Source organism: Protopterus annectens, chromosome 6.part1 (assembly GCF_019279795.1).
Source record: "Protopterus annectens isolate FY-2018-M chromosome 6.part1, PAN1.0, whole genome shotgun sequence".
NCBI classification, from domain to species: Eukaryota; Metazoa; Chordata; order Ceratodontiformes; family Protopteridae; genus Protopterus; species Protopterus annectens.
In genome coordinates, this window is record NC_056738.1 from 472880219 (window position 1) to 472895391 (window position 15173).

Below are 15173 nucleotides of genomic sequence, written 5' to 3' on the forward strand. Positions count from 1 at the left end.
TTTTCCTGCTATGTCCTCTTTCCCACATTACAAGGTAATGGCTACCACCAGTCAAATACAATAATTTTCAAAGGGGATGATCAATTATATTGACTAAAATAAATATTAATATAAATGGTAGCATGTAATTCATGCAGTAAGGCTTTTCAGAGTGGTCCTAGTGTTATCACAATAAGCATAACACTCTCAGGTTATTAAAAGTACTTTCTAAGTAACCAGCCACCATAAAAGGTAATAAAATATTTAACAATAAATAAAATGATTTAACTTAGAAGGTATGCAGATAAATATAAAGGAAAAGAACAAAATAAACATTTCAATGAGAACCCACAGGCTACGTGCCAATTTGAATGGTGCACAGCAATGGTTATTCCTCTCCACAAAGGAGGGACCACAACTGACCCTGGTAACTATCACCCCATAAGCCTGACTACCCTGGTCTGCAAGGCTATGGAGCGCATCATCATGGAACTCATTAACAAAGACATTGGGAACCTCCAAACACTTAACACGACCTAGTTCGGCTTTGTTAAGGGCATATCATGCCTACTAAACCTAGTTGACTTCTTTGAGATAGTTACCAAGGCCATAGACAAGGGAAAGGTGGTTTACACAGCCTACCTTGACCTCACCAAGGCTTTCAACACCATTTCCCACTCAGATATTACAGAAAAACTCACAGCGTTTATTGAATCCAGAAAAACTCACCAGCCTGAACATAACCCCCTACATCACAAGATGGGTTACCAACTGGCTTACAGACAGAACTCACACGGTAAGAATAGCGGGCTCCAGGTCTGACTCTAAACCAGTCAAAAGTGGTGTCCCACAAGGCTCGGTCCTGGGACCCCTACTGTTTGGCATATACTTCCCAGAAGTACAAGCAGACACAGGAGGACTATGGCTAACCAAGTTTGTCGATGACTGCAAACTGGGAGCCATAATTGACTTTCAAGCTGACACGGACATCCTCCAAAAGGGCCTTACTGAGACAGACGCCTGGTGTCAAAGTCATGGCCTCCAGCTAAATGCCAAAAAATGCATAGTCATCCCATTTGGGAAAAACAAAACACCCATGAATTACCATGTAGGTGGCAGCCCCCTTAATACAGAAGAGGTAATAAGAGATCTGGGGACCCAGGTAGATATTAATCTCTCCTTTGACAATCATATTGCCAAAGTAGTTAGGAAATCCTTCTATGTGGCCCATCTAATTACTAAAGGGTTCGCATCTAGAAATAAAAAGGTTATAGTGTTCCTCTACTCGTCACTCATTAGACCCATCATAGAGTACAATGCCCCATTTGGGATGTACCTCACAAGACCCTTCCAACAGCTGGAAAGACCACAAAAGTACTTCACCAAGAGGATTACTGGCCTCAAACATATGTCCTATACAGCCCGACTGAAAAAACTCCGTCTGTACTCACTGGCATATTGCTTACTTAGAGGTGACCTCTGCCTGACTTACAAAGCCATGTCCAACTCAGAATTGATGGACATGCTCCATCTAAAGAAATCCAAGTTACTGCAAGCCATGCGCTCTAGTGAGCTAAACCTCGCCACAATAAATAGAACATGCTGGAGGGATAGATTCCTGTCACAGAGACTCCCCATGCTTTGAAACAAAATTCCAAACTACATCAGGCAGAGCCCCTCACTAACACTCTTCAAGAGAAACCTTGACGAGTGGATGGGTAACAGAAAATACACCCCTGGGATCACTTCATTGTCTCTGCTTGACAGAGGATCAGTTAATTAATCAATAGGGCGACGAAAGCCGACACACTCTGGCTAGGCTTATAAATGCCCTCAGGCAGATAGCCTAGTACCTACCTATGAACCTATGAACCCCCAAAAAATTCTATAGAGAACTGGGAAACAAAGGAAAAGGCATAGAAACACCAGCAAAAAAAGAAGAAATAGGTACATTTTGGAGACATATTTATGAAGACTCTGTTGAATATAAAGATTTTTAATGGATAGAAAAATTAAAAGAAAGTGTTAATAACATTAATGCAGAAAATATGAAATGGGATAAAGCATTGGTCAGAGAAAATTAAGAAAAGCTACTTACTGGAAATCCCAGGCCCAGAAGCAATACCTAGCTTTTGACTAAAAGCATGAATATCTTTACACAAAGATTTAGTCCTGAGTAAGAATTACTTACATGCAAATCCTGAAAGACACCAACCTGGCTAATGACAGGAAAAACAATATTCATCCTTATGAGTGCAAGCCATCCTTAGAACTATAGACCAATAACTTGCCTTCCATCAATATACAAACTATATACAGGAACTGACGAATTGATGAAAACAGAGTTTTTAGTCATTTAGAAAAAAAAGAACAATTATGGGAACAGAACAAAAGGGTAACAAAAGAAAGTCATATGAAACAAAGGATCATTCCTTGCTAAATAAAGCCATAAAAGATAAGTGTAATAAGGGGAACAATTTAAGTATGGAAAGGATAGATTACAAAAGTGTCTGACAGTATCCCACATTCATGTATAACGCGTATCTTACATTGATTAGTTACTTCACAATGACCATGCAACAGTGGCAAATTACTTTGCAACTGAGCCATGACAAAGGACAAATTATTATCCCAGGGATAAAAATTCAAAGGTGGATATTCCAGGGTAATTCTTTGTCACCACTGCGGTTTTGTCTTGCCCTTAATACTGTTACTTAACAGATTAGGATATGGTTACAATCTGGCTCCCAGAAAATAAACTTGTTAAAAGATGTCTCTCATCTGCTTGTTGTGAATGAATTAAAATTGTATGGTTCATCAGATGAGGAGTTGAAAGCAAAACTACAAATTGTTAAAACTTTCTCAGGTGATATAAGAATGACATTTTGTCTTGATAAGTGTGCAAAAGCAACACTTAAAACAGGAATGCTGCAATACCAGGAAAATATCAGCCTGGGAAAAAAAACTTAAGAAGGAGGGAATGTATGAATATTTGGGAAAGGATGAAAGAGCACCTATAAAATATAAATGAATCTGAATAAAGCTAAATAAGGAATACTTCAGAAGATTAAGGCTGATATTGAAAACTGTGTTGACAAGCTTTAATGTACAGTTTTATGGTGATCGACTGGCCCTAAAAATTATTGCATTGACTAAAATGCTTTATATTTATCAAATGGTGTATAAATATCACTGTAAAATAAGATTGTATATTCTTCACTCCAAAAGAGGTATGGGCCACCCTCAAAACTGATTACCTGTGTAGATCTGCAATAGTGGGGCTGCAACTATATTTACTGGTCTCACCAGTTCCAAACATAGTGAACGTTTTAAAGCAGGAGGAGAAGAAGTCTAAGATGAAATATTTGCCTAGTCAAGCAAAAGCATGTCAGTTTCAAATTCGTATGGAAATCAAACCAGAAGTAGACAGAAATCAAAAGAAAAGGAAAGAAATTTGGAAATTCATAAATATTGTGGAAAGTACTCAGGCTTCCTGGAACAACCTCATGTTGACCAAAATTTGACACAGGAATGTTTAAGGAGAGGTGAACTGAAACCAGAACATGCAAGGTTAATATAATGGTGGCCCAGTATAGTGGACTGCATGCATGCTGATTTATAAAATCCATTCAGAAGTTGGGAGAAGCAGACAAAAGCAGGATATGTAAAAAAAAAAAAAGACATGAACTGGAAACAATTGCACATCTTGTTGCTGGGCAGGATACACTCATGTCAGAGGGCCTATATTTTGAAAGGCCAAATAATTTGTCAAGACTGTTGCACTGGGGATTGTGGAAATACTGCAATATAGAAGTAGCGGAGAAGGTGGAAACATGAACTATAAATCATTATGCAGAATAATGAAGTGTATGTCACATGGGATTACCCGTTGTCAACAGTTCAAAAAATAGATGTGAAAAGAACAGGTATAGTAGTCCATAAAACAGCCAACAAACACTGTTTGAGCACTTAAAAGAACTGTCAGTATTTGTGCAAATTCTTACTTACTGATTACAACATCAGCTAGACCATAGTATTACAGATATCTTCCTTCAGCTTTACAGAAAAAAATGAAACCAGCAACATATGCCCCCAAAGCTGCATTGAATCAGAAACAAGGTACACTTACACTAAAAAAAGGTTACACATGGGTTTAGGCCTATGAAAGGTCTGATATCTCAGTGGGCTAAAGAGTTACAGGCTGGTGAGAGAACACAGGTCCTTACTTCTTTTAACCAACAGCAAGGCCACAGAGCATGGATATTTACATTGCTACAGGCCTGAGGTAATGCATGAGGTTTAAAACAACAGCTGAATATGATGGAGACAAAGCCTTTTTATGGGGCATACATGCTGCCATAGAATTCCTTGAAGAATATTGTGAAAGAGTTTAACACTGTCACAGATGTTGTGCTTTAAAAATCTGCTGTCATGAAAGGCATCGTAGTGAAATGTGAACTAGCGAACACCAATGGTCCGGTCTAAGAGAATCAGTGTTGTGATTCCACAGGCTTTGAAAATAGATGTCCTAGCTCATTCCCTTCAAAGGAGCACTGCACATTTTTACTCTAACTTTTAATAAATACACCCTGAGCCTTCTGAAAAAAAAAGTTATATACTAACAGTTCAAACAAATGTTCATGTCTCTACAGCAATACATGTTAAAGGTGTAAATAGGAAAGTGTTTAACACAAATTATTCTTTATAGGTTGCACAGGGTAAGAAAGACAATCATGGCCAGAAATAGGAAAGACAATGCCCAGTAAACAAAAACTCCCTTGTCTCAACAAGCAACATAAAAGATTAATCAAGTCCTCCAAATCCAACTTTGGGGCAAAAATACTCTCTCAGGATAAGGATAACCATAAGGCATTTTTCAGTTATGTACTCAACCTTAAGAGGAACACCAAATTTTGTGCCAGAATAATAGTAATATAATGAACTGGAGGATATAACAAATTTACTGACCAATACATTAGTTCCAATTTCACTCCCTAGCACCCCCAGTTACCTCCCAGGAAATACTCTGTACTATTCTTCCTCTAACTCTCACTAAAGAACAGGTCTTCACTATACTCTTCAAGCAAAAAACGTTGCATCATGGGGTCCTGATAATCTCTCAGGATGACTCCTAAATTACTTGAAACATGACCTGTCAAGCTCACTAAAATCTTTATTCAAACACAGCCTCCAGACAAGCATCATCCCTAGAGAATAGAGGACTGCAACTGTCATCTCTCCTTACAAAAGGGGATTATCAACAGACCCAGGAACTACAGAACCATAAGTTTGGCTAGTCTTATATATTAGGCCATGGAAAGAATTATCATGGACCTGATAAACAAAGACATAGGAAGTATTCAAACACTGAACCCATCCCAGTTCAGTTTTGTCAGGGGCAGGTCATGCTTATTAAACCTGGTGGACTTCTTCGAGAAGGTCACCAGAGCAATGGATGAGGGCAAAACAGTGCATACTACCTATCTCAACTTGGCAAAGGCAAATGACATAATACCTCACAAGAGTATTATACACAAACACACAAATTTAGGCATAAATCCCTATGTCACCCAACAGCTAGCCAAATGGAGAGGACATATGAAGTTAGGGTAGGAGAATCCTTCTCCAACAAGAGGCTTTGTTATTAGTGCTTTCCCATGCTCAATAGATGGACCTCTCTTGTTTGGAATATACTTAACTGAAGTCAAGAGAAACATAGAGGGCCATTTGCTGACCAAATATGCTGATGAATGTAAGCTGGGTATAAGGGTGGCACAGTGATGCAGAGGTTAGTGTTGTCACCACACAGCAAGAGGTTCTCTAGTATAATTCTCAGCTGGGGTGCCTTCTGTGTGGAGCCTGCATATCCTCTCTGTGTTCATATGGGTTTCCAGCAGGTGGTCCAGTTTTCCTTCCACTTTCCAAAGACATGCAACTGGAGCATTTCTCCTTGGGCCTCCACTGAAAATGGGCTCTGTCTAAGTCGGAATTTCCTGGTAAACAAATGTTAAATAAATAAATAAGTAAATAAATAATCATTGAATCCATAAAAGATATAGATGTCTTCCAGGGGGGTCGGAGACTGAAAATATCTGCTGCCAGAGCCATAGCCTAAATTTAGTGCAAAAATGCATAATTATAACCTTTGGGAAGGTGATACCCCTACCAATTACAACATTGATAATGTTCCCCTAAGAGCAGACCCAGTGGTAAGCAACCTGAGAACTCAGGTTGACAGTAATCTGAACTGTGATCATCATGAGTCCATGGTGGTAAGAAAATTATTATAATAGGCACAACTTCTAAGTAAGGGTATGGTATTCAGATCTAAGAAGATGAAACTCGCACTATACTCAGTCCTAATTTGACCAATAACTGAGTACAGTGCACTCTTCAGTATGTACCAGGTCAGACATTTGCAACAGCAGGAGTGATCACAGAGGTTCCTTACTAAAAGAATACAGGGTGTATTTAACAGGTTCTATGTGAACCGCCTCAAAGCCATGTCCTTGTACTCGATCTCCTACAGACTACTGAGGAGTGATCTAGGCCTAACCTATAAGGCATTCTCTGATCCAGTCCTGATGGATCTGCTACACATTCACAAAATAAAAAGCACAATAAATACCCAGTCTAGGGATCTAAACCTCTATGGTGGCATAAAACAGGTTAGAGGGACAGGTATGCATTTCAAGATTACCCCTTCTCTGGAACAGACTCCCCATTCATGTGACGCAGAGCTGAGTTGTAAGAAAGTCAAACTGAAATGCAGCCAGTGGTGAGAAAGTCAAACTGAAACCTCTTGGCTCATTGCACACATGTCCTTGTCTATGGTTCAGCAATTATACAGTGTAGATGGGACTCTGAATGTAGCCTATTACACACACTGCATTGGGAAATGACATTATTTTACATCACTCAGTGAGGCCATTCAGAGACATTTCAATCATTTCTATTACAGTTTTTCTGGTTTTGCTTTTCACCTGAAATTTTAAGTGAATAACTGAATATATTGCAACATGTCAGTAACAAAAAAAAATGCATTTTTGCACGTTTACCTAACACTAATTCTTTTTTTCTTAGCAGGTGAAGCCTTACGCGACAACTTTATTGCACCTCGGACATCCCCTCTCTGAGAAAACAGGGCTGCTCTGACCACACTTCCACTTGGAATGGATCCCAAAGTTTCAGAAGGAGGCCTGAATGTTACTCTCACTATACGACTACTCATGCATGGCAAGGTACACCTATAAAACTCTTAACTTCTTATAATAGCTGTAATTTCTTTTATTTTATACATTTGTTATCCTAAAAAGTCCACTGAACACAAGTTTCCCTTTTTCATGGGCAACCTTGGAGCACTGTCTGGTTAAGTGTTTTGCTCAGAGTCACCCAGTAGGCAAATGGAGGTAGGAAGGATCATACCCTCTACTGCTGGCACAGGAGGTAGCTCATTAACAGCTCAGAACTTTAATCTTTAATTCGATGGTGATCTGAATAAGGTTCACTACACAGAGATCCAAATTCTGCACACGGAGTGCAATGGTATTATAATTTAAAACAGCCTGCTTCTTACTTACTGGCACATGGATTTTTTTGAAAAAAATGGATTGCTTGGTGGTAAACATGGTGGAAGGGCACTTTAGTAAAAGGGGGAGGGCATCATATCTCTCAACTGTCCAGATTTTTTTCAGAATATCCAGATTTTTGCCTCATATTTTTGGTCTGTTCCTCATATAATTTGTGGTTTTCTGGCAAATTACTGAGGATTGATGCCACTCACTAATGACATACATTTAAGGTTCAGATTTCATATCCTTCAGAAAATACATGCTAACACAAATCCTGTTATTCTAACAATTTTCTGCATTTATAAGATCAATATTTAAAATATGTCCCTATTTTTTCACCTTTGTCCCCCATTATTTTAGATTTCTCGAAATATTGAGAGGTATGGAGGACATCCTATAATGTGGTACATCTGTTATGCCATTTGAAAGGAATATTTTAAAGTTTGCTAAAAAAAAGGTACTTTGAAAAATCTAAATGACTTTCAAGGTTCAGGAAGCAAGGCATATATTAAAGTGGAATGTATACTGACTACAACTAGAATGCATACCCACATAACTGACACATGTAAAGACCTGTAGCACAGAGTTCTACTATATTAACTGACATGCTAAAGGTGTTTGTTACCTAATGGTTATGCAAAAATAAACACTTCAGCTCTGTTGCCTTGATTTTCCTGAAGTGTCAATAAGAGCAGTACAGAAGGGGGTCTAGTAACTAAGGAATACGTGAAAGGAGGCAGCACTGACACATACAGTCTGAAATAGGAGGTAACAACTTCAATACATGACTTAGTAGAAAGGGTACCTCAATGAACACTTTCAACTGATGAAGACAGAAAGGGTGAAGTTGTCTCATTGTTGGAAACAGCAGAAGTGCTGAAACTTAATACGTGTGACCAAATTATTTCAAACTTTGGAGGAAACTATGAATGAATTTACATTAAAAATCAAGAAAGCTAAGTAGCAGGTATGGAACAGAAAGAAACATCTTTAGACAAGCAACTCCAGTACAGTACTATTAGATTATGGATATCTTATAGATATATCCACAGAAAGCTTTTAAAACCAACAGCAGTGAAAGTACAGGAGACTGTTGAAAATACTGAATGACATGCAGGAAAGGTCTGCCTTCTGTTTGTAAGTCATGATTGAGTCAAATCTGACTAGGCATCCAGGAGATCATTTTCCAAATGCAGAGCTCACAGGCCTTTCTCACCCTTGGGTTAACACCGTAGTATTGCCTGCTCCAGTTTGCCACACACAGCCAGAAGAATTAGCACTTTGTGTTTCTTGGGGTGCTGAGAAACACAAATTCACATCATGATCAGAATACTGCATCTGACACCTGAAAAGGACTAATGCTTATACGCTTTTATTCAGTGTGTTAGTATTTCAGTCTGAAAGCCCAGATCTTTACCTGGCAACACTGAATGCATCTGAGATTACAATGAGTGAACCACAGTACTTGCAACAATGTGGTTGCACAAGTCTGATGTCTGCTTCTCAGTCACTACAACTGTCAATGCAGAGATGTTTGTTCCTTGTGGTCCTGTTATATGCCACAGGGGTCTATATCATATCATCAAACTTACTGTTTGTCGAATGCGTCTTCATCGTACCTACTTTGTCAAAAACCTTTTTGTTGAGCGATCATTTTAGCGAATATTTTCCTAGGGAAAAAGCACAGTGAACCATGATTTGGAATTTGCCCTTTTGCCCACTGTAGTATGATCTCGGAGTTGGTATAGTTATTTTGGGGGTGTGGGAGGGATGAAGAACCCCCACCTGAGTGGGTTTTAGATTTTGTGTTTTTTGTGATGATCGGTAGTTGGACTACTGGTTGTTTTCCCTCGGAAAATATTTGCTAAAATGATCATTTGACAAAAAAAAGGTTTCGACAAAGTTAGTTCGACTAAGAGGTATTCAATATGATATAGACCCATGCTGCAGGTACACAAAAGGAACACTAGCTGAACTTACCTGTACCATTTAAAATATGGAATAGTGTAAGACAGATGTGGTAGAGTCACAGCATGCTAGGAAAATGGTTGCCTCATAAAAATTAACATGCATTTGCTGTCCTTCAATTTTTTCACCTGCATCAGTCTACAGTTTAGCTAGTATACAGCTAATGTTTGTATGTTACAAAGTATACAAGGTATGTGCTTGTCATGCTGTTCAAATGATTAGAGATACACAGTTGCTACTCAAAATTTTGTGATTGTCACTTTATAGGACCACCTCAGTTTTGGCCTTGCTCAGAGAGGACTACAGGGGTGGCAGCAAAGAGGCTGGTAATGTGGCTGTATCAGATACAGACAGAGGAAAATGGCAGCCATGACTTTGGATTCTAATGTTAAAATGTGGACCTCTGCTTTTTCGATCTGAATAATTTTCTTCCACAAGGTTAAAGAACTTTTTTAGTTGGACAGCAGGTTGATAGGTGTCAGTGAAATGGACGTTCCAGCCTTAAATCAGCATATCAGAATACTGCTTTTCCTCCCTCTCCAAAGTCTCTCCAACTTTGGTTGGATACTTAAAAAATGTCTGGTCAATGCAGAACTAATAAGTAGCCATATAGCTGACTGTTTCTTTTGTAAGAGATTCTTGAGCTAACCTGTTTAGAAAAATGTTAAATAATTGCAGACTAGTTAATGGATGAAAAGCTTGGTGCATACATCAAGGAAATGAAAAAAAAAGAAAAAAAGATTCATAAATTCTGTTCAGCTCCAGGAACAGCAGCAGGCAATTTACTGGGAGGTATATGGACAACAAGCTTTGCCGCTGATGACTTGTGGTATTTGTGATGTAGGCATGTAAACATCCCACCTGGCTCCAAGAAGTGTTTCCATTGTTGGTGTATTTACGAAATATATTCCAGCATGAAGGAAAATATTGGAATCAAAGTATTATGGAGCTGCAATTCTCCTTATTGGAACAAGCTGCATTGGAAGTTATCATCTGCTGGGGCAGAGACTAGCGTGGGAGTTGTTATCTGCTGGGGTAGAGCCTAACATGGGAGTTATCATCTGCTGTGACCGAGATCAGCATGGGAGTTGTTATCTGCTGTGACCGAGATCAGCATGGGAGTTATCTGCTGTGGCAGAGACTAGCATGGGAGTTATCATCTGCTGGGGCAGAGACTAGCATGGGAGTTGTTATCTACTGGGGCAGAGACTAGCATGGGAGTTATCATCTGCTGGGGCAGAGACTAGCATGGGAGTTGTTATCTGCTGGGGTAGAGACTAACATGGGAGTTATCATCTGCTGGGGCAGAGACTAGCATGGGAGTTGTTATCTGCTGGGGTAGAGACTAACATGGGAGTTATCATCTGCTGGGGCAGAGATCAGCATGGGAGTTGTTATCTGCTGTGACCGAGATCAGCATGGGAGTTATCTGCTGTGGCAGAGACTAGCATGGGAGTTATCATCTGCTGGGGCAGAGACTAGCATGGGAGTTATCATCTGCTGGGGCAGAGATCAGCATGGGAGTTGTTATCTACTGGGGCAGAGACTAGCATGGGAGTTGTTATCTGCTGGGGCAGAGACTAGCATGGGAGTTGTTATCTGCTGGGGCAGAGACTAGCATGGGAGTTGTTATCTGCTGCGGCAGAGACTAGCATGGGAGTTATCATCTGCTGGGGCAGAGATCAGCATGGGAGTTGTTATCTACTGGGGCAGAGACTAGATGGGAGTTGTTATCTACTGCGGCAGAGACTAGCATGGGAGTTGTTATCTGCTGCGGCAGAGACTAGCATGGGAGTTGTTATCTGCTGGGGCAGAGACTAGCATGGGAGTTGTTATCTGCTGGGGCAGAGACTAGCATGGGAGTTGTTATCTGCTGGGGCAGAGACTAGCATGGGAGTTGTTATCTACTGGGGCAGAGACTAGCATGGGAGTTGTTATCTGCTGGGGCAGAGACTAGCATGGGAGTTGTTATCTGCTGCGGCAGAGACTAGCATGGGAGTTATCATCTGCTGGGGCAGAGATCAGCATGGGAGTTGTTATCTACTGGGGCAGAGACTAGATGGGAGTTGTTATCTGCTGCGGCAGAGACTAGCATGGGAGTTGTTATCTGCTGCGGCAGAGACTAGCATGGGAGTTGTTATCTGCTGGGGCAGAGACTAGCATGGGAGTTGTTATCTGCTGGGGCAGAGACTAGCATGGGAGTTGTTATCTACTGGGGCAGAGACTAGCATGGGAGTTGTTATCTGCTGGGGCAGAGACTAGCATGGGAATTGTTATCTGCTGCGGCAGAGACTAGCATGGGAGTTGTTATCTGCTGGGGCAGAGACTAGCATGGGAGTTGTTATCTGCTGGGGCAGAGACTAGCATGGGAGTTGTTATCTGCTGGGGCAGAGACTAGCATGGGAGTTGTTATCTGCTGGGGCAGAGACTAGCATGGGAGTTGTTATCTGCTGGGACAGAGCCTAGCATGAGGGTTGTCAAATGCTGAGACAGAGATTAGCATGAATTGTACAGAACTGTGAAGGAGGGTCAGCAAACCTAAGCATCCATCTTATATTATTGAGCTTATTGTTGTTATTCTACAGGATTAACTCTTTCCTTTCAAGGGCAGACTAACTTGGTTCAATAGCCTTCTGGGACCTTCTCCCATTCCATGCTTGCTAACCTCCCTCCGGGAATTCCTCCTAGGCTGTGTCCACTAGTCAAACTCTCTGTTCTCTCATTGCTTCTTGTTATTCTTAGAGGATACACAGACAAATTGCTGATCCATTTGTAAAATGATTATCCTGTTTTTTATGTTCATTTTGCCATACTGATGTTTCTTCTTTAAGAATCCAGTATTCCTTTTTATGCCACAGTTTATTATTCAGCTATCAAAGTAATTTTTCATCATAAAAGAGCGGAACTGTAAAGCTGTGAGGAGGCATGTGTTGTTTGATATGGACAGTTATGTGAGTTATTTTCCTTGTGAGCTTCTGGATGAGGTGTGTTTCATTCTCTATATACAGACAGGTGAGGTCCCTCTTCTGAGGATTCTGGTTAAAATTTAAGTTGGAGTTCACATTCATAACACACAAAGAGTTTATTAATATTTTTTTTAATTTGTAAGGAAGCTCAAGCACTCTTTTAGTTTTATAAAATGGAGTAAGTTTTATGACATCAAAGAATAAAAGCAACCTATTCCAACAATTTTCTGCAGTTTTCGAGTTCACATCCACTCACCCAAAAAAGATCAGTAGTCAAAGGGCAGTTTGTTCAGGCTGCCAGAAGGGTAACCTTGGACGATGCCTTTTGGGATTAGTGCATTAATTTAAAAGATATGTTGAGAAAATGTGGGAACCCCGTAGATTTTATTGATAATCCTATGTATGAAGTAATCCACAACCGAGATCAAAAGTTTTATGCATCAATTTTAAACAACAACAATAATAAGCCTAGCAGTACCTTGAATGTTTCCCATTTCAAAAACTTAGGGAATTTAAAAAGTGCCTTCATTACCACCTTTTCTGTTGATAGTAGTTCATTTAAGGCCATTCTAGTGAAATATTGGCCCATATTAACCATGATATTAGAGAAAATGTGCGTATGAAACCTTTTGTGGCATATAAGAGGGGTTTGAACCTCAAAAGCTTTTTTGAAAAAGGAATGGGTAGTACCACAGGCATATGGAGAAAAGAGCATAGTGGTATGAAGAAGTGTGGAAGGTGTGTCTATTGTCAATACATTTTGGTGGACAATGTGTGCACCATCTTCAAGCACACAATCCAAATCAGGGGGTTATTCAATTGCAACACACCACAGGTAGTGTACTGTGCACTTTGTAGATCCTGTCCTGGGTTCTATATTGGGAAAACTGAATGTAGGCTGAAAGATCGAGTCTACGAACATTTATACGATATCAAGAAACAAAAAGACATCACTGTACTATTTAAACATGTCCATGAGAACCCAGGACATGATTTTAAATCTGTAATATTGGAACAAATTTCCCTGAATGACAGGGGGGGGGTCCATGGACTTTGCTCCTCAAGAAATGTGAACTGTACTGACAACTGTTTCTTAAAGCTGATAGTTGGCCAGGCTTAAGTGAACATTTGTCTGTTGCTTGTCTGCTCAGACTTAAAGCACTGCATAGATAATGTTCAAATAAACCATTTTTGACACATATTTTTTGACACTTTAAAATGTTTTATATGCTTATTTATGGCCCCATTTATTGGTGTACTGTTTTGGGAATATATATATATATATATATATATATATATATATATATATTATATTTTATATATATATATATATATATATATATATATATATATATACAAAATAAAACACAAACCACCCAAAGGATAAACGCTCCTGCCTGGAACAGTTTAAATAAAATCAAGATAAAATCTTTCATGCAGGTGCGAAATGGCAAGAGGCTCTTCGTAGTATAAGGTCAATGAATAGTCCAAGTTAATCAAATCCAAAGCTTGCAGTTTTTAAAACAAGTTGAACAAAAGCATCCGAAATAATTCAGCATATAATTTATTAGTGCACAGTGAGCGCTTTCACCCGTAGGCTTTTTCAAACTATTACAGCAACCATTTCTTACTTCAAGTTTAAATAAAGCACTAACAGCACCCAATTGGTTAGAACAACTTCATCAGATTTACATACATAATTAAAAGCTGAACAAAGCGCGCTTTCTAGCGCTTCATACAAAAACACTAATTGAAATATCACATATACTAAAAATCACGTACAAATACTTAAAAATACTTAAACTATATAGAACAACTTCTATGTTTAAATGTACGTGAGTAACACTAATAGAAATCACTAACTCACACATTCATCATAAATTGATAAGAAAAAAGTGAAAAAAATATATGCAGAACAGAATATATGTATAGTCACAAATTTACCTATTCTATCCAGCATTCCTACATATACACTACACTACTAACCATTAAAAACATCATATAAAACACCATTCAAACAGATATTATAAAATATTGTAAGGATAGATCATGTCAACAAGCAATATATATTCACATCATAGAGCACTAAAACACATATAAAATATACTATATATGTGCAAACATAGACATAAAACAATACATGGAAAGCAGGATCTATCTACAACCATTATCTAAAGCATTTTTTAAAAAAGAGAAAAAAGAGAAGTAGGAGACAAAAATTCTTTAGGCCAAAACTTCACGAGTTTACCTATGTAGTCACTGCAAGAGCAAATAAGTCACATAGTGGGTGATAGACAAGCCAGGTAAAATATGAATGATACATTAAACCTAACCAATGTCGTGAACCTTATTATAATTATTACAGGAATAAATCTCTATATATAAAGAGAGAGATGTTCATGGTTTCATCAATCTTTTCTTGCGTAAGACAGGGTGTAACTGCACCCTGTCATTCAAACCAGGGTACCTATCAGATCTCATCCTTATGATCCATTTTAACTCACATTCCTGTAAGTAGTTGTCAATGTCGCCCCCTCTAACACTAGGTTCTACTCTCTGTATCACACAAAAGCTAAAATAATGTTCTGGCCCAGCATTTCTGATATGTTTAGCTAAAGCATTGTTCATAGAACCTAGACGTATATCATATATATGGTCTCTTACCCATTCTCTAAATTGTCTAGACGTT

The 15173-nt window shown here is 39.0% G+C and overlaps 1 protein-coding gene across 12 annotated transcripts in view; it reads left to right on the forward strand.

Moving 5' to 3' along the window:
• PCBP3 (poly(rC) binding protein 3) overlaps positions 1 to 15173 on the forward strand; it is a 964963-nt gene that overhangs the window by 721758 nt on the left and 228032 nt on the right. For 9 of the 12 annotated variants that reach the window (XM_044075918.1, XM_044075919.1, XM_044075910.1 and 6 more), the window contains one exon: positions 7063 to 7220. In XM_044075918.1, the coding sequence (XP_043931853.1) occupies positions 7152 to 7220 (69 nt within the window). In that variant the 5' untranslated portion in view covers positions 7063 to 7151. The remainder of the gene's footprint in view (positions 1 to 7062; positions 7221 to 15173) is intronic. The other 3 variants (XM_044075913.1, XM_044075914.1, XM_044075915.1) reach the window with 1 other exon arrangement.